The 23,767-nt window shown below is 44.4% G+C and overlaps 1 protein-coding gene across 1 annotated transcript; it reads left to right on the top strand.

Moving 5' to 3' along the window:
- The first annotated feature begins 312 nt into the window (after window positions 1-312).
- Window positions 313-8,200, top strand: LY6G6C (lymphocyte antigen 6 family member G6C). Its single transcript, XM_075323463.1, has 4 exons — window positions 313-418; window positions 704-777; window positions 5,933-6,055; window positions 7,582-8,200. The coding sequence occupies exons 2-4, from the start codon at window positions 729-731 to the stop codon at window positions 7,776-7,778; spliced, it is 369 nt and encodes a 122-aa protein (XP_075179578.1). The 5' UTR covers window positions 313-418; window positions 704-728; the 3' UTR covers window positions 7,779-8,200.
- The last annotated feature ends 15,567 nt before the right edge of the window (window positions 8,201-23,767 follow it).

The raw sequence follows: 23,767 nt of genomic DNA, 5'->3' as shown, positions 1-23,767 counted from the left end.
GTGCCAGGCATGTTATGCCAATTTAGGCTGTGTATTTTTATTTTAAGGTCCTGAAAGCCAAACCAGACTGGTTAAAAAACTGATGTAAAGTTAAAAAAAATTCCAAAAAAAAAGACCATATGCTAAAATGCAATTCCTGGCATGTGGACCTCTCGTCTCGGAATCTACTCAGCTATTTGTAGAGGTGATTTGGGGATTGTGGAGCTTCAAAGCAGCTGAAAACCCCAGATTTTATGTCGTTATCTGTGATCACATCACTTGCACCAAACACAGCTAAACAGGTGTGGCCGCTCGAGTTATCCAGTAACATGATCCAACTCCTCCTTCTAACAGGACGAGGTATAAAGGGGTTTTATGTATCCTAAAGCTCTTCACAGAGAAAAGGACAACACGAGAAGAAAGTCACACAGACCAGCTGGTAATGCCACCGAGCTTCATTCTTTTTGGATATATTTATTTCTAAACTTCTCTAAAAAAAAAAAATTCTTCTCCGCTCAATCGCAAAAATGTCCTAAACTTTCGGAACTAAAGCTGTTTGGCTTGGAACCTCTACCTTGTAATCATCAGTTTTCCCAGCTCTGCCTCTCTCACTATTTCTTCTCATTTTCCTCCCCTGCTCTATAAACTCTTGGAGCTGCTGAAAGTTTTCCCATGCCTCCAGGATCTGTAGGTAATCTGAAGTCTGTTTTTCTTCTCCTCTCAGAGCTATTTTTTTGGAAGTGAGGACCATGAAGTCTCTTCTTTTTATGAGTTTGGCTCTTGGGCTGATTGCTATCGGTAAGTGTCATGGTTTCTATTAATAGGATTGTTTTGTTATCAAAAAATTGGACAAAAAAATCCAAAAAGATTGTCTAGAGTCAAACGAGCTTAGGGGATGTAATACTGTAGCTCCATAACCTTTTTTTGTTCCCTGGTGGTCGCTACACTAGCACATGTCCTTTTTTAATGTCTTCTGGCCCCAACACAAAGGACATCTGTCAGAAAGTTCTACTCTGATTTTTGTGTCCTACCTAACATGTCTTTTTTCATGTCTTCTGGTCCCAACAGAGAGGACAGCTGTCAGAAAATCCTTCTCTGATATTTGTGTCCTACCTAACACATGTTCTTCTGGCCCCAACAGAGGACATCTGTCAGAAAGTTCTACTCAGATTTTTGTGTCCTACCTAACACATCCTTTTTCATGTCTTCTAGTCACAACAGAGAGGACATCTGTCAGAAAGCTCTCAGATTTTTGTATCCTACCTAACACATGTCCTTTTTCATGTCTTCTGGCCCCAATACAGAAGACATCTGTTATAAAGTTCTACTCTGATTTTTGTGTCCTACCTAACACATGTTCTTCTGGCCCCAAGATAGAGGACATCTGTCATAACGTTCTACACAAATTTTTGTGTCCTACCTAACACACGTCTTTTTTCATGTCTTCTGGCCCCAACAGAGAGGACATCTGTCAGAAAGGTCTATACGGATTTTTGTGTCCTACCTAGCACATGCCCTTTTTAATGTCTTCTGGCCCCAACAGAGAGGACATCTGTCAGAAAGTTCTACTTGGATTTTTGTGTCCTACCTAACACATGTTCTTCTGGCTCCAACAGAGAGGATATCTGTCAGAAAGTTCTATTTGGATTTTTGTGTCCTACCTAACACATGCTCTATTTCTAGTCTTCTGGCCCCAACAGAGAGGACATCTGTTAGAAAGTTCTACTCGGATTTTTGTGTCCTACCTAACACATGTCCTTTTTCATGCCTTCTGGCCCCAACAGTGACGACATCTGTCAGAAAGTATGTTAGTTTAGAAAAATTTCAACTCGTAGGAGCAAATAATTAACATTCTTGGTTATTATGTAGCACCATCTATACCTCAGGCATGAAATGTCTAGATAAAAACCTGAAGAAGGGTGTGCCAACACAATACATAGAAAAGGCTTTTAGGTAAACCCAATTTTGTTGCCTATTCTTGGTTTACTTGATATCTTTGAGATCTTGAAGATTCCAAGTCCAGGTATCTCTGACTTCATTTTTTGCTGATATTTGGATATTTCTCGCGGGCATTGAAGTATTTGATGTTCTAGTTCCCCACCTTGTCCTCAGGCCACTCATAGATGAGAACTAAAAGTACATGAAACAGGGCGTAGACCAATACATTTCGACTGGTTTCTGAACATTGAGTCTGTCCAGATTCTTTTATTTTTTATTTTTTTTAGATGACACCACAGACTCAGTGCTAGATCCGTGAAGCAATTTTTTCCATGAGTGGAAATGTCTGTACATGATTGGAATGTCATACAGGGCTGTAGTTATTGTAACGGAGAAAGTGTGACAAGACAGCACAGGGCTGTCAGTGTAAAAAAACAAGAAAGTATTATGTAATTTTTGGTTAATTTGTACTATTTTTGGGTAATAGATAAAACATTGGAGTTGGAATTTTACATATAACTTGGTTGTGTACATCCACTTGGAAACACATCATGGGTTCCGTTAGCCACAAATGGATAATATGAAGAATTTTTTCTTAGCCCAAAATAATGATTTAAAGAAACTTTTTGAACAATTACATTGTAGAAAATTTTGCTGAAGTTTTTCTTTCAATGATCCCTTCTTTCCATATGTTGAGGATACAATTAATATTCTAACATATGGAGTGAGGAGAATCCTATGCAATGTGGAGAACATATTTTAAGATCAGCATTACTCAATGCTTCAGGGTGGGGTGAGGTCGATGAGCGTAGTTTTAGAGATCCAGCCTTAAATATTAACAGCAACTTCCTGCATGACAGCCCGTTACGGTGACGGATGGTTGAGCCTACAGCCAAAACAAGATATCAGCCCTTTAAAGTTCATAGTTGACTCTTAAGACATTTTGGCCAACATTGCCTGTTTTCGTGGCTAGTTGTACACCATGAAAAAGCAACAGAATAACAAATTTGTCTGACATAGTAATGCTCATGAAAATGTCACCTTTTAGTTGGCCAAAAAGGTCAAAATCCAGACATTTTCGGGTCTTCTGGTGGTAATCATAATGTGATATAGTTGTTTGACTAGTTAGGAACTAGGGGTGTTGAAGTTGATCCACTAGAGATAGATATTCCTATGATGGTCTTCTTTTAAGGTTGGAGGGTTTGAGGAGAAGAACGTGAAAAAGCCAAGCTATAGGATGGAAAGAATAAGTCTTCGTAAATTTTTTTATGTGTAGGTTGGTCTCAGTTTTGGGTATTGTATTAGTATGATGTTTGTAAAGTGTCATTCCAGAAGGTATTCATATGACTTCTTATACCAAAGAGTTTTAAGATGTTAGGGGTGGTCTTCTTGTTTCATCCCTTTCACCTTGTCAAAAAAGGGACATTTTTTTAGCGTCTACTTCTTCCTTGACCTCATTAGATAAATATTTGATATGTCAACATTGGAAATTCTCTCTTTAAGACAATATTAGCAGTTGCGCCAACGAAATGTCAAAAGGGAGGGATTAAAAAGGAACAAAGGAATTGGGATGTGAGAGGTCTCGTACTAAAGAGTCCACAGGATGCCAAACAGGTGGGGCACTGCGCTGAGAAAGGGGAACAATTACACATTGTTAACGATAAGAGTGCTGCGTAGTGAAACCTGGGAATTAACACTCTCTCGATGGTTACCTTAATTTCATCCACTCTTCCCTATAGATGGCAATAGCCAATGTTAATACCAGAATACATACAACGCAAGGTTACACCCTTACATTATACAACGGAGAGCCTACAGATGAGTGATTCTCATGAAAGTCAACCATGACCTTAAAATGAGCGCAAACACTTGTGTTTGGACTCAAGTTCCATTCTTTTAGATTTCATCTCTGAGGTTTCCAACTTTTAAGGTTTACTTAGAAGTTATTATTCCAATGTATACTGTAAGAGGTGATTCATCAAAGCTTTATAGAAGTTGATGTAGCAGTTTCCATATGTTGTGGTTGTAAAAAAACTACAAGAAGATAGTTGGTTTCGCCCACATAAAAGTTGATCCTTCAACTTTCCACTTCCTATTGATGTCCTAATACTTGGGCAACCATCATATCTGAAATGGAATGATTCTCCAACCCCACCCCGAAAAGAAAAAACTTATTCTGACTTAAATAGTGCTGCACATTAAAAAAAATGTATCCCCAGGACAATATACTTCACCCATTGTGCTGTGTGTTTCATTAATGAGGCCATACACGATTTTCTATAATGGACCAAACTTGGATAATCATGGTGATCATCTAAGCTAGGTTCAGTAGAACCATGCAAGATGCAGATCTTGAGGCTATATTAATGGTTTTTCACCCTGGCCTTGACCTACTTTTGAGCTGGCACATCTTGTAGACATTATTCTTTTGACTGCATAAGAGATATATATGAACCACACCAGCAGTCTGATGAATTTGTGACACCCTGGACTAGGCAGGTAGTCACAGGTAGGCCCTTGCACAACACCCGTCCCCTAAAAAGGTGTCACCAGCCAACCTTAAAACCCTAGTCACCTCCCTCAGGGTTTGATGTTGACACCAGGGGGCGGAGCCAGGCAGTTGGCCACGCCAACCGAGGAGTACACAGGTTCTGAGGCAGGAAAAACACTGAGAGTCTAGTTGAGTGGTCGAGTTTGGAGGTTGAAGTCTAGAGGCAGGCCTGTGTGTCAGGTCTGCAACTCACTGACAGGTGCCAGGGTAGGAGCCCTGGTACCTTTGGCTAGGAGGCAGACGGTGGCGTCAGCCTGCAGGAGCCGGGAAGATGGCTCGGTGGAACCGTAAGGGACCGGGACAGGGTAGTGGCCGCCGCCGGTACCGAACCGGGGAACCGACTGGAAACCGGAGCACAAAGGGGGGGTACTCAGACCCTGAAACGAGGTCCAGAAACCAGTGGACCAAGTTAATTAATTGCTTGAGGTCTGGACTTTAGGTCCTTTCCCACCCAAGTCCCGACTGAAGAAAACAGCCCACCGAGAGGGATAGAAAGCCACCGCATAGGCAGAGAGATCCCATGGGCCTGCGTCTGCGGGCAAACGGGCTCTCCCGACATACACAACGCCGGGGAGCGGGCTCCCATTGCTGAAGCACAGGCAGTCCAGAGCTACAATACAAGGTGCAGGAGAAAGGCGGAGACCACCAACCCGAGTGGGGGACCAGACGCAGCCGGCTGCGGGCACCAACCACCATCATCTTGGTTTACCAGAGACTCTTGCGCATCAATCATAGTGAGTACAACTGTGCCCTCGGGCCGCGCACCGCCCTACATCGCCAAGCACCGACATATCATCCTAATCGGGTCCCGGGGCCATTCCCCCTACCCACGGAGGGGCTAACACCTTTGCTGTGCAACATCTTCCCCGGGTGCCTAGTAAACAGCAGCGACGGTGCCCACATTCACCAGAACCCATGGGTGGCGTCACGAACTTAACTAAAACGACGGCTCCGGCTGTAAACCTAACCCCTTCAAAGCGCCAGCCCCTTTCAGAGCGAAGTGACCCCGGGTCCGGAGGCGCTCGAGCCACCCACCGACGAGCCCGGATCCGAATGGCTCATTTGCAGCCGAGCGCGGGGCGGTACAAATTTGTTGTTATAAGCAATCTTTATTGACTGTGTCTTCTAACATCCGAGTAGAGATAGTCAGTTAAGCCCTGAAGAGTCTTGCCATACAAGAAGCCATTATTATAAATGTGGATTGGGGCCCTATAATAGACTTTGTAATGAGGCCATGGGGCTTCAAGTGAACTACCAAGACATGGGGTGTAGAAGACGTAATTGACGCCCGAGATACTGTCTGTTTCCGTATGAGCCTCCAGAAGGGGAAAAATAAAGAGTAACTCAATCCTCTGCCTATTTATGACAAGGAAATCCATCTTGTTTGTTTAAGGTCCAATGTAAATGTTTTATTATGTATTCTAGACTGCGTAACTATTCTGTTTACCTGTTCTCTACCTACAGCCTCTGCCCTAACGTGTAAGAGCTGCAGATTCCGAGCACTATCCTTCTGCATCCTCAAATCTTCATCTTCAGAAGTCGACTGCCCCTCTGGTGGAAACTGCTCCTCTACTAAAGTGTACTTGGGTAAGTATCAGAAAAAGCAAAGTTTGTGTTAGTTGATTTTTTTTCTTGTTTGTTAGCTTGTTTTTTGTTCATAGCTTTAAGATATATTGACATTATAGCTGTTGGGACGCTGTATCTGGAACCGTATCTTGGGTGGGTCCTGTCTCTGGCATCAAAAGTAAAAAAAAGGATAAGTTGTAGGGACACTGCATATTGGGTTCTGAATGAAAGTACAGTTTGACAATGTGACGTTGTGGCACAGAATCTAGGTTGAGATGGTGAGGGGTTCTAGATCGCAATACATGTTGTAGGGACACTAAAGGGGGCTTTACACGCTACGATATCGTTAATGTTTTATCCTCGGAGTCACGTCGTTAGTGACGCACATCCGGCGGCATTAACGTTATCGCAGCGTGTGACACTTATGAGCGATTTTGAATCGTTGCAAAAACGTTCAAAATCGCTCATCGGTGACATGCCCCCCTATTCTCGAAAATCGCTGCTGCAGCTAGCGATGTAGCTCCTCGTTGCTGCGGCAGCACACATTGCTATGTGTGACGCCGCAGGAACAAGGAACCTCTCCCTACCTGCCGCAAAGCGGAAGGAAGGAGGTGGGCGGGATGTTACGTCCCGCTTATCTCCGCCCCTTCACTTCTATTGGGTGGCCGCTCAGTGACGTTGCTGTGACGCCGCACGGACCGCCCCCTTAGAAAGGAGGCGGTTCGCCAGTCACAGCGATGTCGCTAGGCAGGTAAGTAGTGTGACGGGTCTGGGCGATGTTGTGCGGCACGGGCAGCGATTTGCCCGTGTTGCACAACCGATGGGGGGCGGTAACGCACGCTAGCGATATTGGTACCGATATCGCAGCGTGTAAAGCGGCCTTTAGGGGTACTTTGCACACTACGACATCGCAAGCCGATGCTTGTGATGCCGAGTGCGATAGTGCCCACCCCCGTTGCAGCTGCGATATCTTGTGATTGCTGTCGTAGCGAATATTATTGCTACAGCAGCTTCACATGCACTCACCTGCCCTGCGACGTCGTTCTGGCCGGCGACCCGCCTCCTTCCTAAGGGGGGCGGGCCGTGCGGCGTCACAGCGACGTCACACGGCAGTTTGCCAATAGGAGCGGAGGGGCGGAGATGAGCGGGAAGTAAATATCCTGCCCACCTTCTTCCTTCCACATTGCAGCCGGAACGCAGGTAAGGAGATGTTCCTCGCTCCTACGGCTTCACACACAGCGATGTGTGCTGCCGCAGGAACGAGGAAGAACATCGTACCGTCGTTGCTGCGAAATTATGGAAATGTCGGACCCTACACCGATCATACAATAACGACGCTTTTGCGCTCGTTATCGTATGTAAAAGGATTTGCACACTACGATATCGACAGCAACGCCGGATGTGTGTCACTTTCGATTTGACCCCACCGACATCGCACCTGCGATATCGTAGTGTGCAAAGTACCCCTTAGTCCTTGGTGCGTAGGTCAACATTAACATTTCTATCAACTACTAAAAGTTTTTACATTTTCTTTTTTTTTTTTCTAGGATCCTTCAACTTGTTCGACAAACAGAGTTGTGATAATCCTTGCGTAGAAGGAAAAAACAAGACCGACAGTACCTTTGGTTTTCAGTATGACACGACATGTTGTAACACAAACCTGTGTAACAGTGGAACCTCTGCAAAGATGTCCGTCTTCGTTGGGCTGGGCATGGGGCTTCTTTGGCTTCTGAATGTCGTATGAGCCTTTACAACCACGGGCACTGCAGACATAACACTACAGGACTGCCTCTAAGCAAGGCTGAATGAGCATATGCAGATGCCATATGTGACAACAAAGCTGGACCAGTGGGTTCTGTTACTTGGTATATGAGTCACACAGTCAGGCAACCTATGACTTAGCCCTACAAGATTAACCTGCCGTTTATGGCTTTCCTTCTTTCTTCCCCCTATTCTTCACCATTTATGGATCATACTCTAGAGCAATTCCCCACCTGTGAATATGAAGTCTTCCGGTTGGACGGATTCACGTCATTGGGCTTCTGCTGGTCTTCCTTTAATCAGGTTTCCCTACTTAATGAGATGTATTTTTGATTTGTAGACTCAGTACTAAAATGTATTGTATAGGTAACTAAATATAAAATATTAAATCTTATTTGTGATAAATTTGTCTTATTGGTGTTTGTTCATGACTATATGTCCCCAATGCACATATCAGTCTAATATGTCCAAAAATTATCCAATTCTTATGCTATGTAACTTGCCATTCATTTTTTTTGAGTGGTTGGTTACTCTTCATCAGGATTGTACCAGCACCATAGGATCTGGAATTTCCTCTTCCCTCACTTTCCAGCATGCATTGTTCCGCCCATTATCCAATGGCTTGCCAGCTTTGATCTGAAATCCCACTGTTCTGGTACTCCTGTATGCATTTTGACCGATAAGGAAACGGCAGCCAAAAAGCAACGATTCCCCCCCCCCTCTACTTAATGCAAAACTACAAATACCCACCTTCCACTTCCTGTAGAGAGATTAAGACCCACCCTTGCTTCCTGTAGAGAGATAGAGACCCACCCTCCACTTCCTGTAGAGAGATTAAGACCCACCCTTGCTTCCTGTAGAGAAATAGAGACCCACCCTCCACTTCCTGTAGAGAGATTAAGACCCACCCTTGCTTCCTGTAGAGCAACCAAGAATCGCCCTTCACTAACGGTGGAGCGATAAAGGGCCACCCCACTTCCTGATGTCTATGTTGGTGTCTCTGACGATTGAGACCAATTACTCAGAAAGGAGATACTTTGGGGAGGGAAACATGTGTCAAGAGCTTTCCTTAAAATAAAGTCAACAACCAATATAGCTGCAATTGGGTAATGGTCCCCTCCAAGTTTGGAATGTTAGTCTATTTTAGGATAGGTGTCGGTGAGTAATTGTCACTGAGGTGACCTCTAGTGTTAAGGACTTGCCTAGTGAGGTGGATTCTGAAGGCATAGGTCAGGGTGAGTAGCAGATACTAGAAGCAGTGGTGATGTGGAGCGGGCTCCAGATAGCACATGGGTCAGTGAGGATCAGGACAGTAGACTTTGTAGGATGTCAACCAGACAAGCTGAGCAGGGAGTGCTGAAAAAGCAGAGCCAGGGGTATGGATACGAACAGGAACAGTAGATATATATATATATATATATATATATATATATATATAGGGAATTTGGTAACTTGCTTGCAGAAGTGTGATTATACAATGAACAATAAATGTATAGGCTATTTGATATATAGCTACTAAGATGCGGTTACACACAGGAACAGTAGATCTGTAGACAATCTGGAACTTGCAGCAGGCAAGTGGTTAATAGCAGAAATGAATGCAGTCAAAAATTTATAGCAAAGATATTCCCTTAATTGCAGGATAGCAATGAGGTATTAGTAAACTAGTAACTTGCTTACAGAGACAATAGTGTGAGAAGCATCAATATTAGTAGAGAAGCATTTGATATCAGGTACCTGTAGCAGAATTGAGAGTCCAGTAACACTAGGATTCAAAGATTGATCTGAGAGGTAGTTGTGGGAGTTTGCTAAGCTCATGATACACACCTGGCTGAAGCCGAGTGAAGTGGATAAACTCATGTGAATGACGTGGTAGCTGAAAGCTACGCTTGTTAAACACTCAGCTCATGAGCCGACCTTAAAAGACCTTGGGTGGTATTGTCAGAGCTGTTTGCTGTGTTACCATAGTAACTCGGCGTCAACTAGTATGGCGGGCGCCAACTATAAAAGAAGGAATCAAGGCCCCGAGCCGGGACAGGTAAGTAACATCTAGGATTGCTGCCAAGTGATGAACAAGCTACATCACTCCAGAGAGTCCAGCCAGAGACTGGATGTAATTAATAAAAGGACAAAAAGCCACTTATCTGTATTTTATCCTAAAAGTTTTATGGGTAACATAATAAATATACTCTCATACAATATAAATATGCAAATAATATACAGTGCCTACAAGTAGTATTCAACCCCCTGCAGATTTAGCAGGTTTACACATTCGGAGTTAACTTGGCATTGTGACATTTGGACTGTAGATTAGCCTGGAAGTGTGAAATGCACTGCAGCAAAAAAGAATGTTATTTCTTTTTTTTTTTTTTTTTTTTTAAATTGTGAAAAGTTTATTCAGAGGGTCATTTATTATTCAACCCCTCAAACCACCAGAATTCTGTTTGGTTCCCCTAAAGTATTAAGAAGTATTTCAGGCACAAAGAACAATGAGCTTCACATGTTTGGATTAATTATCTCTTTTTCCAGCCTTTTCTGACTAATTAAGACCCTCCCCAAACTTGTGAACAGCACTCATACTTGGTCAACATGGGAAAGACAAAGGAGCATTCCAAGGCCATCAGAGACAAGATCGTGGAGGGTCACAAGGCTGGCAAGGGGTACAAAACCCTTTCCAAGGAGTTGGGCCTACCTGTCTCCACTGTTGGGAGCATCATCCGGAAGTGGAAGGCTTATGGAACTACTGTTAGCCTTCCACGGCCTGGACAGCCTTTGAAAGTTTCCACCCGTGCCGAGGCCAGGCTTGTCCGAAGAGTCAAGGCTAACCCAAGGACAACAAGGAAGGAGCTCCGGTAAGATCTCATGGCAGTGGGGACATTGGTTTCAGTCAATACCATAAGTAATGTACTCCACCGCAATGGTCTCCGTTCCAGACGAGCCCGTAAGGTACCTTTACTTTCAAAGCGTCATATCAAGGCTCGTCTACAGTTTGCTCTTGATCACTTGGAGGACTCTGAGACAGACTGGTTCAAGGTTCTCTGGTCTGATGAGACCAAGATCGAGATCTTTGGTGCCAACCACACACGTGACGTTTGGAGACTGGATGGCACTGCATACAACCCCAAGAATACCATCCCTACAGTCAAGCATGGTGGTGGCAGCATCATGCTGTGGGGCTGTTTCTCAGCCAAGGGGCCTGGCCATCTGGTCCGCATCCATGGGAAGATGGATAGCACGGCCTACCTGGAGATTTTGGCCAAGAACCTCCGCTCCTACATCAAGGATCTTAAGATGGGTCGTCATTTCATCTTCCAACAAGACAACGACCCAAAGCACACAGCCAAGAAAACCAAGGCCTGGTTCAAGAGAGAACAAATCAAGGTGTAGCAGTGGCCTAGTCAGTCTCCTGACCTTAACCCAATTGAAAACTTGTGGAAGGAGCTCAAGATTAAAGTCCACATGAGACACCCAAAGAACCTAGATAACTTGGAGAAGATCTGCATGGAGGAGTGGGCCAAGATAACTCCAGAGACCTGTGCCGGCCTGATCAGGTCTTATAAAAGACGATTATTAGCTGTAATTGCAAACAAGGGTTATTCCACAAAATATTAAACCTAGGGGTTAAATAATAATTGACCCACACTTTTATGTTGAAAATTTATTAAAATTTAACTGAGCAACATAACTTGTTGGTTTGTAAGATTTATGCATCTGTTAATAAATCCTGCTCTTGTTTGAAGTTTGCAGGCTCTAACTTATTTGCATCTTATCAAACCTGCTAAATCTGCAGGGGGTTGAATACTACTTGTAGGCACTGTATATATATATATAATACAGTGTATTTAATGGACAGTGATGCATCACACTAATACTGTAGGACTCTGAAGGAGAATTTATATATATACTGTGTATGTATATATATATATATATATATACGAATGTATGTTAAAGTCTATTATGGAGCAATTCCCATTGTAGGATTGTGCAGTAGTCCCTTAGGCGGGCGAGCGGGATATATGATCCAGCAGGGGGACGCCATCAGGTCATCTGATGCTGCGGTCAGAGGTGTCTCCCTGGCAGATGTATTTTGCTGATCCCATGGTCCCATAGTGGGAATTGGCTGCTCTCTAAGCCAGATATCAAGCTGACAGCTGGCTCAGAGAAGGTGCAGCCCGTTGGGTCCCAGTAATTAATTGTGCTCATGTCTTTCAGAGCAAGCAGAATTGAAGCTCTGACCACTGACACGTCCGGGTAAGGGCAACATCAGGAGCGTGATCAGATTTGCTGATCACGCTGTTGACGTCACTCACCGGCACCGCAGAGGCTGCAGACATCGTTGGTGGTAAGTGCTCCAATGGAGCTGAAGACACCAAAGGTTTACTGTAATTAGGGAAAGGAGGTAATACATTTGAGAAACACATAGGGGAGAGACGGGGGGAATGTATACAGGCACAGCATGGGCAGGATGGGTGCGGACACAGTATGGAGAGTGAGGGGGGATGTATGTGGACACAGTATGTGGAGTGAGTAAGGATTGTATAAAGACACAGTATGGGGAGTGAGGAGGATCATGTATGTGGACATGGTATGGGGAGTGAAGAGGGAATGTATGTGAGCACAGTATGGGGAGTGAGGAGGGACTGTAAGCGGACACAGTATGAGGAGTGAGGGGGAATGTATGGGGACACAGTATGAGGAGTGAGGGGGAATGTATGTGAACACAGTATGGGGAGGGGAAGAATGGATACAAACACAGTACAGAGAGTGAGGGAGCTGTATGTAAACCGACACATACCACCCCTCACTCCCCATACTGTGTCCACATAAATTCCCTCATACTGTATCCACATACATTAACTCCCTCACTCCCCATACTGTGTCCACATACATTGCCCCTCACAGCTCATACTGTATGGGGAGTGAGGATGGAATGTATGCGGACACAGTACGAATGAGGAGTGTCTGTATGGGGAATGAGGGGCAAAGTATGCAGACACAGTAAGAGGAGTGAGGGGGAATGTATGGGGACACAGTATGAGGAGAAAGGGGGAATGTATAGGGACACAGTATGAGGAGAGAGGGGGAATGTATGCGGACACAGTTTGGGGAGTGAATGGGAAATGTATGCAGACACAGTATGAAGAGTGAAAAGGAATGTATGGGGACACAGTATGGGGAGTAGCTCTCGACACCTTTTTCGAACAGGTACACTACACAAACTTCCTGTCACTCTTGAATAGTCACCTCCAGATTTGGTGTCATGTAATGGTGCCTACCACAGTTCTCCTATTATTTTACCATTGAATGTTATAAAGCCGACCTCTGCGTCCTACAGTATCAAACGTGTCTTTGTAGTCCTAACAAAAGGAAATGGGCTCCAAAATAACTTGCAGAAAAACCAGCTTCCATATCATGATCATGGCCTTTTGACTCTTACGGATTTCTGGCAGGTATCTGAATGAAGGTCTTTATTTTACCAGTTAGGTTCCTTGTCACATAGAAGCTTGCCTTGTAAGGTATGAGCCTATAGTGACCTTTACCTAAGGTTTTATGATCCCAAATAATTCTCATGGATGTCAAGATTTCAGAACAATTGTTTTCGAAGGTGGAACCAAGTCTTGTGTAGATACATGAGTCCCCTGCACACTGATGATCATACGATCATGATCAGCAAATACAATTTAATCTATTGTGTGTGACTATACAAGACTAAATAAAGAGGATGGTATTAGGTAATACGGGAGTAACTACAACATATCTGCCAACTCTCTTAAAATGAACAAAGGACATTTGGAAAAATAGGAGACCTCTTGTACTCTGGGAAAAAATGTCAAGTACGGTGGACACAACAAAAACCTCCCGGAGAAAAGTATGCCCAAACATTCTTTCTGTCCTGGGTCCATGACAAAGTCTCGTGAGACTCAGCCCTATGGGAATATACTTTCTGTCGGTGGAGAGGCTGTGTGGCACAGTTACTCCTCTACTCCTACATAGTAGAAATAGGGTAATTGATCAAATTTATAGCCTACTTTTAGGAATTTGCTGAACCCAGTGAATTAGAACAATTTGCGATTCAATTTCTGTAGATTGCCTAAAATGTCTTCCACCATTTTACCCATTACAGAAGATTGCAGAAACCAGAGAAGGTCCACATCATGACCACATGACCCATAATGCTTTGCAGATACTGCTTCACATGGTATACTAAAGCCAACCAGGAGTTACTCTGATAGCCTGTATAAAAGCTGAGGCAGGGAATGCAGGAGCCATTTTGTAATGAGTCTGGATAGTGAGAAGACGTCACAGCTCACAGCTTAGCCAAAGAGATAGGGAGAGATAGTACAGATATTGTGTGACAGGACAGGAGTGAAGATTGGTTACCATCTATTTACCCATAGCCAAATATGCTGTGGTCACCTGGGCATTGCTAAGGCTGTTCTTATGTATAAGAGTTTGAAATGAGTTGGATACAGCCTGGCAGACCTCATGGTGGTATACACATCTCATCAGGGCAATTGGGGGCTTAGAGTTACTTGTGATTTTCCGCAATTTTATTCAAAATCTGTGAACTTCGTGAATTTACCAAAGATTTACTCATCTCTCCTACATACATCTAGAATGGTACGGGGCAGTAGTCATGGGCGAGGGATTGACTCTTGATGCCCCGATACGCTACAGTCCTGGTCATGGCTGGGTGTGTGGACTTGTGTGTCGTGTGGGCTTAACGCCTGTGCAGGCCGCATGGCCAGGATCAGATGATGATTCAGACTGACTAGGAGACCCCCGGTTCATTTGAACTGATGTTTAGGACTGTTGAAGGACTGAGTGAAGGACTGTTTAATAGTCCTTCAGTAACAACTTTCTAACAGAGATACTGGGCACATACAGTAACTTCCAGCATGCTTCAACTTCACAGAGCATTCTCAGACACAGTTCCAGTTCCCTCTGGGTTGTTGCTGATCTTACTGGTCCTGCGAGTCCCAGCACAACTCAGCCCAGATTAGGCTATGTCCACACGCTGCATTTTTGTGGTAGCCACAAAAATTCACCCTGTGGCCAAAAAAATGCATCTTGTGGCCAAAAAAAGCATAAAAAAACCTTTTGCATTTTGGTGCTTTATTGATGCGTTTTTAGTGCATTTCTGATGCACTTATATCACCAATGGTTGAAAAACAGAATTGACATGCGGCATCTTTATGGTCACCACAAAAATGCAGCCCAAAAAAAACCAAGGTGCGCACAGCAAATCTGAAATCTCATAGACTTTGCTGGGGAAGGAAAAGCACGCAGTTTGTGGTGACTTAGGGTAAGTTCACACACTGCGTTTTTTTGACGCTGCGTTTTTGTGCGTTTTTTGCGGCAAAAAGGTGGTTTGTCAGTAGTCTCAGCAAAGAGCATTGTGCTTGCAACACTTGGGGAGACTCTGATCGACTTTATTTAAGGACCAGTCCATCCTGAGCATTAGTTTTTATGGTTGGGCTAAAGTCCCATCCTCCAGACCCTTCTACCTGTTTGTTAGAGTGTTGGTCTCTAGCCTCCCGGTTGTCTTGCTTTCTGTGTCTCGGTCAACACTTCAGGATCACACTATCTCATTTGGTCTCCTCTCTCTTATTGTTGCTACATGTCACCCTCTGCATGTGGCCTTGATGACCTCTCAGGCTATAGGTGGTCCCTAGTCATACCCTGGTTCCTATCTGAAGCACCACAGGAATTGATCACTCTCCCTAGATGCTAACTCCTCCCATTATGGGCTAGGCTCATCACTTAGCTATTGCTTGCCCTACAGTCCTGCAAACCACACATAAAAGTGCTATACATTTTTCATGAAAACATTATCACCCATTACATTACATCGCAATTCACATACAGCATTTTTTACAAAGACGCAGGACACAATTCACATGACAACATAATAATTGGTGTCTCCAGGGAGGAATGTGACTACAATCCACCTCCTTAAGACTGCTTTACACGTTTCGATTTCTCGTGCGATCGCATTTGCGATCGCACCCGCCCCCATCGTTTGTGCGGCACGGGCAATTTGTTGCCCGTGTTGAACAATGCTGTAACGCCCCGTCACACGTACTTACCTTCCAAACGACCTTGCAGTGGGCGTCGAACAGCCACTTCCTGAAGGGGGTGGGACGTTTGGCATCACAGCGACGTCACACAGCGGCCGGCCAAAAGAAGCGGAGGGGCGGAGATGAGCGGACGTAACATCCCGCCCACCTCCTTCCTTCAGCATTGCCGGCGGCCGCAGGTAAGCTGCAGTTCATCGTTCCCGGGGTGTCACACGGAATGATGTGTGTGGCCCCGGGTACGATGAACAACAGGACGTGCGATTTTTAGAAAATGAGCGACGTGTCAACGATGAACGAGAAGGTGAGTATTTCTGCTCGTTCATAGCTGTCACACGCTACGATATCACTAACGAGGCCGGATGTGCGTCACAAGTTACGACGGGACCCCGCCGACATCTCGTTAGATACATCGTAGCGTGTAAAGCCCGCTTTACATACACATAGCCGAAATGTCCTTCAGTAAGAGTGGTTTGTTTGTCTACTGAAGGGCAGAAAGAGCTGGAGAGACATTCACGGTCCAGGAAAGCATGAATTTTGGCTACTAGGTTTTCTAGGGCAGAGAGTTGTGTTTGCAGCTTTCTACAATGGGGAACGTCGTTCCTTCCTGGATTTTTGAGGAACTATTATCAGGATCTTTTCTAGGGCAGTAAAAAGTAACATAACTTGTGGCTTTTGTACACGACATCCATGCATTTCCTTGCTTGATTTAACGTGCATCCTTATAAAACTCAGGGTAACAGACAAAGGACCTGGGGCACTTCTCCCTGGCGCTCTAGACTCTAGTAACGTCAGTGCCTGGCATCCTGACAATATCTGTCCATGTAGGGAGGACATCATATCACATAGACGATCATACCAACCACAACATTCTTGTAGACAATACCCGGTATTAATGTCTCTCTTGCAGTGATACTCTTACAAGTTTGGGCACAATAACACCTTATCATCATGGTAAACCGTCCACAGTATCACCTAGCATTTCCTACATTATTCTCATGATAGCGAAGGAGATCGGTTACATTAGTGTATGGCATGATCCTATCTAAAGCAAATACCGGAGGACATTGCCCAGATAGATCTTTGCTCGAAGCTGATGATTAAGGGTGGGCAAACTGGGCAGTTGTTCACTACCAAGGAGGTCCACCGTATATCCAGGGAATTGTATATTTGGCTCATGTGACCCTGATTTTGTCAAGCTGAGGGTAAAATGATGAAGGACGGGTCATGGCTGAGATCCTATAATGAGGTCCAGGTAGGGGGTGACACTTGGACATACCACTATGGCTGCTGGCAGAAGAGGGATGTTTATGTCCCATCCGGGATTGTCCCTGACTCTACCCAGGAATGTCCCCAAAACGAGTAGATCTGCCCATCCTCCATAAACCTTCCCAGCTCACGAGAACCCCAAATATGCCATGATTGTATCCGAAAAAGTCCTGGCAAATTTATGGGATTATAGGCAACTATACCTGAATAACAAAGAGGCTAAGGAGGCCCGAAGGCCCCATTGACACATAAGAAAACACCGGTATTATAAGTGGGACCTTCAGATTAAAACTTCATGAAGCATCTTTGGTGTACTCCATGGCGATCTTTAAAAGAAATCTCCACAATTTCCAACATTTTCACAATTAAAAAAATTAAGAAATTTAACAAAACAAAGGAAAAGTGGAGCAGTTACCATAGCAACCTATCAGATCCCGGCGCTCAATGGTAACAGACGCTCTTAAGGGTGCTTTACACGCTGCGATATCAGTAACGATATATCGTCGGGGTCACGTCGTTAGTGACGCACATCCGGCGTCGTTACCGACATCGCAGCGTGTGACACCAAGGAGCGACGATCAACGAGCACAAAAATGTGAAAAATCGTTGCTCGTTGACACGTCGCTCCTTTCCTTAATATCGTTGCTGCTGCAGGTACGATGTTGTTCGTCGTTCCTGCGGCAGCACACATTGCTATGTGTGACACCGCAGGAACGAAGAACATCTCCTTACCTGCGTCCACCGGCAATGAGGAAGGAAGGAGGTGGGCGGAGTGTTACGTCCCGCTCATCTCCGCCCCTCCGCTTCTATTGGACGGCTGCCGTGTGACGTCGCTGTGACGCCGCACGAACCGCCCCCTTAGAAAGGAGGTGGATTGCCGGCCAGAGCGACATTGCTGAACAAGTATGTGCGTGTGACGCTGCCGTAGCGATAATATTCGCTAGGCCTAAGCCACACGGCGAGAAAATCAGTGCGAGTGGAGGGCGATAAAACATCGCATTCCTCTCAGACCAATTTTAGCCTGTGTGTCAGCGCACATGAACGATTATTTTCTCAGCCCTAATCGGACCGAGAAAACAATCGCAGCATGCTGCGACTGTAATGCGAGACTCTTTTCTCTCGCACCCATTTAAGTCTATGGGGCGAGAGAAAAATCGCACTGCACTCATGGTACACCGGTGTACCATGCATGCAGAGCGAGAGTCGCAATAACCGATAGAAATCCCTCCCTCCCCTCCTTAGTGCCAGCCCGCCCCCCGCAGCTGAGGTCCGCTCGCACAGTCGGACCTCAGACGCAAGGACACTAGCATGACACTCGCCTCCTGCTGTGCTGCCAGCACGAGCCGAGTGTCATGCGAGCATCGCACTAGTGCCCCGTGTGGCCCCGGCCCTACAGCAGCGATCACCACATATCGCACCAACAACAGGGGCGGGTGTTTTCGCTCGCAACATAGCTAGCAATCGCTAGCGATGTCGCAGCGTGTAAAGCACCCTTTAGACACGAGAGTCTAATGGGTCGCTATGGAAACTGCTCAGTTGTTCTGGTTTTGATAAAATTCCCCTGGGGTTTTACTATACCTCCAAACTAAAAGATACGAAAGAGGTAAACAAACGCTGCAGCCATTGTTATTTTTCATTTTACCACTTCCCTAATTTCGCTGTCCTTTGTATGAATCCATGCAGAAATATTTTCTTAGGGAAGCAATCAGTGTTCGTACACGATGTGATACCCCAACATGGCTCCCACAGTGCTCCGTATTCAGTATGAGGACCCCCACCTCACAGAATTATGTCCCCCAGAGGGTACACACACACATATACACACAGCTCTGCTACATCAACGCACACAGCTCTACTACATCAAAACACACTGCTCTGTTACATCAAAACACCCACACTCAGCTCTGCTATATATACACACACATCTCTGCTATATACATAGACACACACCTCTGCTATATACACACGCACGATCAGCTCTGCTATATATACACACACACACATCTCTGCTGTATACACACACACACACACACACACACGATCAGCTCTGCTATATATACACACACACTCAGCTCTGCTATATACATACACACACACACTCAGCTCTGCTATATATACACACACACACAGCTCTGCTATATATATACACACATACACACACACAGCTCTGCTACATACATACACACACTCAGCTCTGCTACATATACATACACACACAGACACACACACACACACACTCAGCTCTGCTATATATACACACACAGCTCTGCTACATATACACACACAATCAACTCTGTCACATGACTCAAAGAAACTGGCAGGATCTTTAGTCTTTGCATAGATAGATCTGTGGAGGAAGGATTCATCGGCTCCCTGCTCCATGGTACACCATTTGATCATGGCCTGCAGGTGTAGTTATGATAGCTGGAGGCCTAATGAATGTTGGTGATCATTAAATTTACAATATACTGCAGTGCTAAGTCTTTCCATGTATTATATAACTGTCGGCAGGTCTAAGTCCCTTAGGCCTCCTTCACATGTCCATGATTCCGGTATGTATGACGTCCATTTTCATAAGTACCAGAGACACGGACATACGCAGACCCATTACAATCAATGGGTCTGCGCACACATCCATGTTTTGTCAGGGACCGTGTGTTCGTGTGGTGCACTGCATGTCCGTGTGTTCCGCATGGAGACAAGTCCGTTTTTTCTCCGGCAGCACTGATGTCACATGGATTGCACACTGATGTGATTTGTGTGACAACAGTGTGACACGCACTGGAGAAAACTTGTGTTTTTTTAAATAAAATGCTTTCCTATACTTATCTGTCTCCAGCGCTGCTGTCTTGGGCGCTTCTGTCACTTGCTTCCGGGCCTGCTCATTATGCTCATGAATTTTCACTGCACCATGGACCTAGAAGCAGCAGCACCAGGGACATCAGCATCTGGGACAGGTGTGTAAAATGTTCCTACTCTCCGTGTGCTATCACAGATAGCTCATGAAGAACATACGTGTGCCAAAATCACAGCCGACGGATGACCAAACGCATTTTCAACACTGTAGTGCCAAATGTCACTTGTTCACAGACATGTGACTGAAGCCTTTTGGGGATAGTAAAAAGAGATGAAAAGCATCAAGGTTCAGATCTCCCAGCTTTTACTATTCTGGAAAATAAAAGCTACAAAATAGTAATCATATTTGGTAACACCGCTTACAGAGGGGAAAAAAGCATTTAGTCAGCCACCAATTGTGCGCGTTCTCTCCCTTATAAAGATGAGGTCGGCCTGAATTGACATCATAGGTGACCCCAACTATGAGAGACAAAATGAGCAAACAAATCCAGAAAATCACCGCGTCTGATTTGGGAAGATTTTATTTGCAAATTATGGTGGAAAATAAGTATTTGGTCAATAACAAAAGATCATCTCAATATTTTGTTCTATATCCTTTGTTGGCAACGACAAAGGTCAAACATTTTCCGTAAGTCTTCACAAGATTGGCACACACTGTTGGTGGTATGTTGGACCATTTCTCCATGCAGATCTTCTCTAGAGCAGTGATGTTTAGGGCCTGTTGCTCGGCAACAAAGGTTTTCTATGGGGTTGAGATCTGGAGACTGGCTAGGCCACTCCAAGACCTTCATATGCTTCTTACAAAGCCACTCCTTCGTTGCCCTCGCAGTGTGCTTGGGATCATTATCATGCTGAAAGAACCAGCCACGTTTCATTTTCAATGCCCTTGCTGATGGAAGGAGGATTGCACTCAAAATCTCAAGATACATGGCCCCATTAATTTTTTCATGTACACAGATCAGTCGTCCTGGTCCCTTTTGCAGAGAAACAGCTCCAAAGCATGATGTTGCCACCCCCATGCTTCACAGTAGGTATGGTGTTCTTTGGATGCAACTCAGCATTCTGTCTCCTCTAAACACAGAAAAAAAGGAGCCAGCACGATCTGAAATTGGCATGCATCATATAAAAAGTGAAAATTCACAGATTTATTCCAACTGTACTATAATAAAAAAAAAAATGAGATTTTTAGCAAATAATTGATCAATTTTTTGAGCCACCCCTGCCAACGTCACGGCAAATCTCAATAGGGGGGTCCTACTCTATATTCTGTATTTCATGTGCCATGCGGCCTCCTAGATAAAGTTAAAAGCAGAACCATAATGGAGCACACATACCTGTAACCTGTATATAGCCGCTTCCATGTTGCAAAAAAGGCAATTGTGGATAGAGACCAGCCCAGGTCCCAGCATGTGGAGCAAGCTCTACACATACCAGGACTATATCAGAACTGACCCTCCCAGTGCCAGACAGCAACCATTGATAAAGGCGGACCAGATCCAAGAATGGTGCTTAATTAGCATTGCCTGTGGAAAGGGTGAGGTAACTGAATCTGAACAGCTACCAACAGGAGGAATACATAGCAAACCAAAATCAGGCGTGCATGGTATGGTGATGGTCAGTCACCAGAAATTGTAGCATAACTACAGTCATAACAGAGAAAAAGGAGCCAGCACGATCTGAAATTGGCATGCATCATATAAAAAGTGCAAATTCACAGATTTATTCCAACTGTACTATAATAAAAAAAAAAAAAAAAATGAGATTTTTCCTGTTGGTAGCTGTACACATTCAGTTGCCTCACCCTTTCCACAGGCATTGCTAATTAAGCACCATTCTTGGATCTGGTCCGCCTTTATCAATGGTTGCTGTCTGGCACTGGGAGGGTCAGTTCTGATATAGTCCTGGTATGTGTAGAGCTTGCTCCACACGCTGGGACCTGGGCTGGTCTCTATCCACAATTGCCTCTTTTGCAACATAGAAGCGGCTATATACAGGTTACAGGTATGTGTGCTCCATTATGGTTCTGCTTTTAACTTTATCTAGGAGGCCGCATGGCACATGAAATACAGAATATAGAGTAGGACCCCCCTATTGAGATTTGCCGTGACGTTGGCAGGGGTGGCTCAAAGAATTGATCAATTATTTGCTAAAAATCTCATTTATATTACAGTACAGTTGGAATAAATCTGTGAATTTGCACTTTTTATATGATGCATGCCATTTTCAGATCGTGCTGGCTCCCCTCTCTCCTCTAAACACGACAAGTTATGTTTCTACCAAACAGTTCTACTTTGGTTTCATCAGACCATATGACATTCTTCCAATCTCTTCTAGATATTCCAAATGCTCTTTAGCTAACTTCAGATGGGCCCGGACAGCAGGGGAACATGTCTGGCACTGCAGAATCTGAGTCCCTGGCGGTGTAGTGTGTTACTGATGGTAGTCTTTGTTACGGTGGTCACAGCTATATGCAGGTCATTCACTAGGTCCCCCGTGAGGTTCTGGGGTTTTTGCTCACTGCTCTTGTGATCATTTTGACCCCACGGGGTGAGATCTTGCATGGAGCCACAGATCAAGGGGGATTATCAGTAGTTTTGTATGTTTTCCATTTTCTTTTTATTGCTCCCACAGTTGATTTCATCACACCAAGCTGCTTGCCTATTGCAGATTCAGTCTTCCCAGCCTGGTGCAGGGCTACCATTTTGTTTCTGGTGTCCTTTGACAGCTCCTTGGTCTTCACCATAGTGAAGTTTGGAGTGTGACTGTTTGAGGTTGTGGACACGTGTCTTTTATACTGATAAGTTTAAACAGATGCCATTACTACAGGTAATGAGTGGAGGACAGAGGAGTTTCTTAAAGAAGAAGTTACAGGTCTGTGAGAGCCAGGAATCTTGCATGTTTTTAGGTGACTAAACACTTATTTTCCACCATCATTTGCAAAACAAATCTTGCCGAATCAGACGCGGTGATTTTCTGGATTTGTTTTCTCATTTTGTCTCTCATAGTTGTGGTCACCTATGATGTCAATTACAGGCTTCTCTCTCTTTTTAAGTGGGAGAACTTGCACAATTGTTGGCTGATTAGAAACTTGTTACCCCACTGTATGTAAAAGTTAAAAAAAAAAAAAAAAAGTCCTATAAGTTGAAGATCTCTAAAAATAAGTTAGAATTGCTGTTTTTTGGTCACTTCACGACCCCCCAAATTCCTATGGTACCAATAGAAATCACAGCTTGCTCTGCAAAAGACATGGCCGGCTATGTTGACAGAGAGATAAAAAAGTTATTGGAAAAAAAAGTAAAAAAAAGGCTTCAACGGGACGGTGCTAAGTCCATGGTTTGTCAATTTATGCTTCAAATTTTCATTGCAAACGTCACACTTTGAAAATCACAGGGAGAAATCTGCAGGAAATCTGCGCATGGAATCAGTGCTGATTTCTCTACTGATTAGGTGCAAAATGCACAGCTGATTGTTTTTTACTCAATTTTTCCCCTATGGATTCACCCTAAAGAAACAGCCCCAGTAACACTGACACGCGGGGATGCAGGAAGCGAAGGATGACATAAAGTCACAGACGTCTCCAGTGGAAAATGAAATCACCAATTCTCTTGCAGTTTTCTCCATTAAATTCAATATGACGCTTGCGCTGCAGTCCCAGGTTTCTCAGAATTTGCCTGTACTGACACCTGCTGGCCAACATTGAGAACTGCAATAAATCAAAAATGGTACAAAACTAACATAGTAAGTAATTATTCATGTATTCTAATAGTTT

The sequence above is a fragment of the Anomaloglossus baeobatrachus genome, chromosome 9 (assembly GCF_048569485.1).
Source record: "Anomaloglossus baeobatrachus isolate aAnoBae1 chromosome 9, aAnoBae1.hap1, whole genome shotgun sequence".
In the NCBI taxonomy this organism is placed as follows: domain Eukaryota; kingdom Metazoa; phylum Chordata; class Amphibia; order Anura; family Aromobatidae; genus Anomaloglossus; species Anomaloglossus baeobatrachus.
Note: the sequence above shows the minus strand (reverse complement) of the source record. Positions and strands in the feature narration are given on the sequence as shown.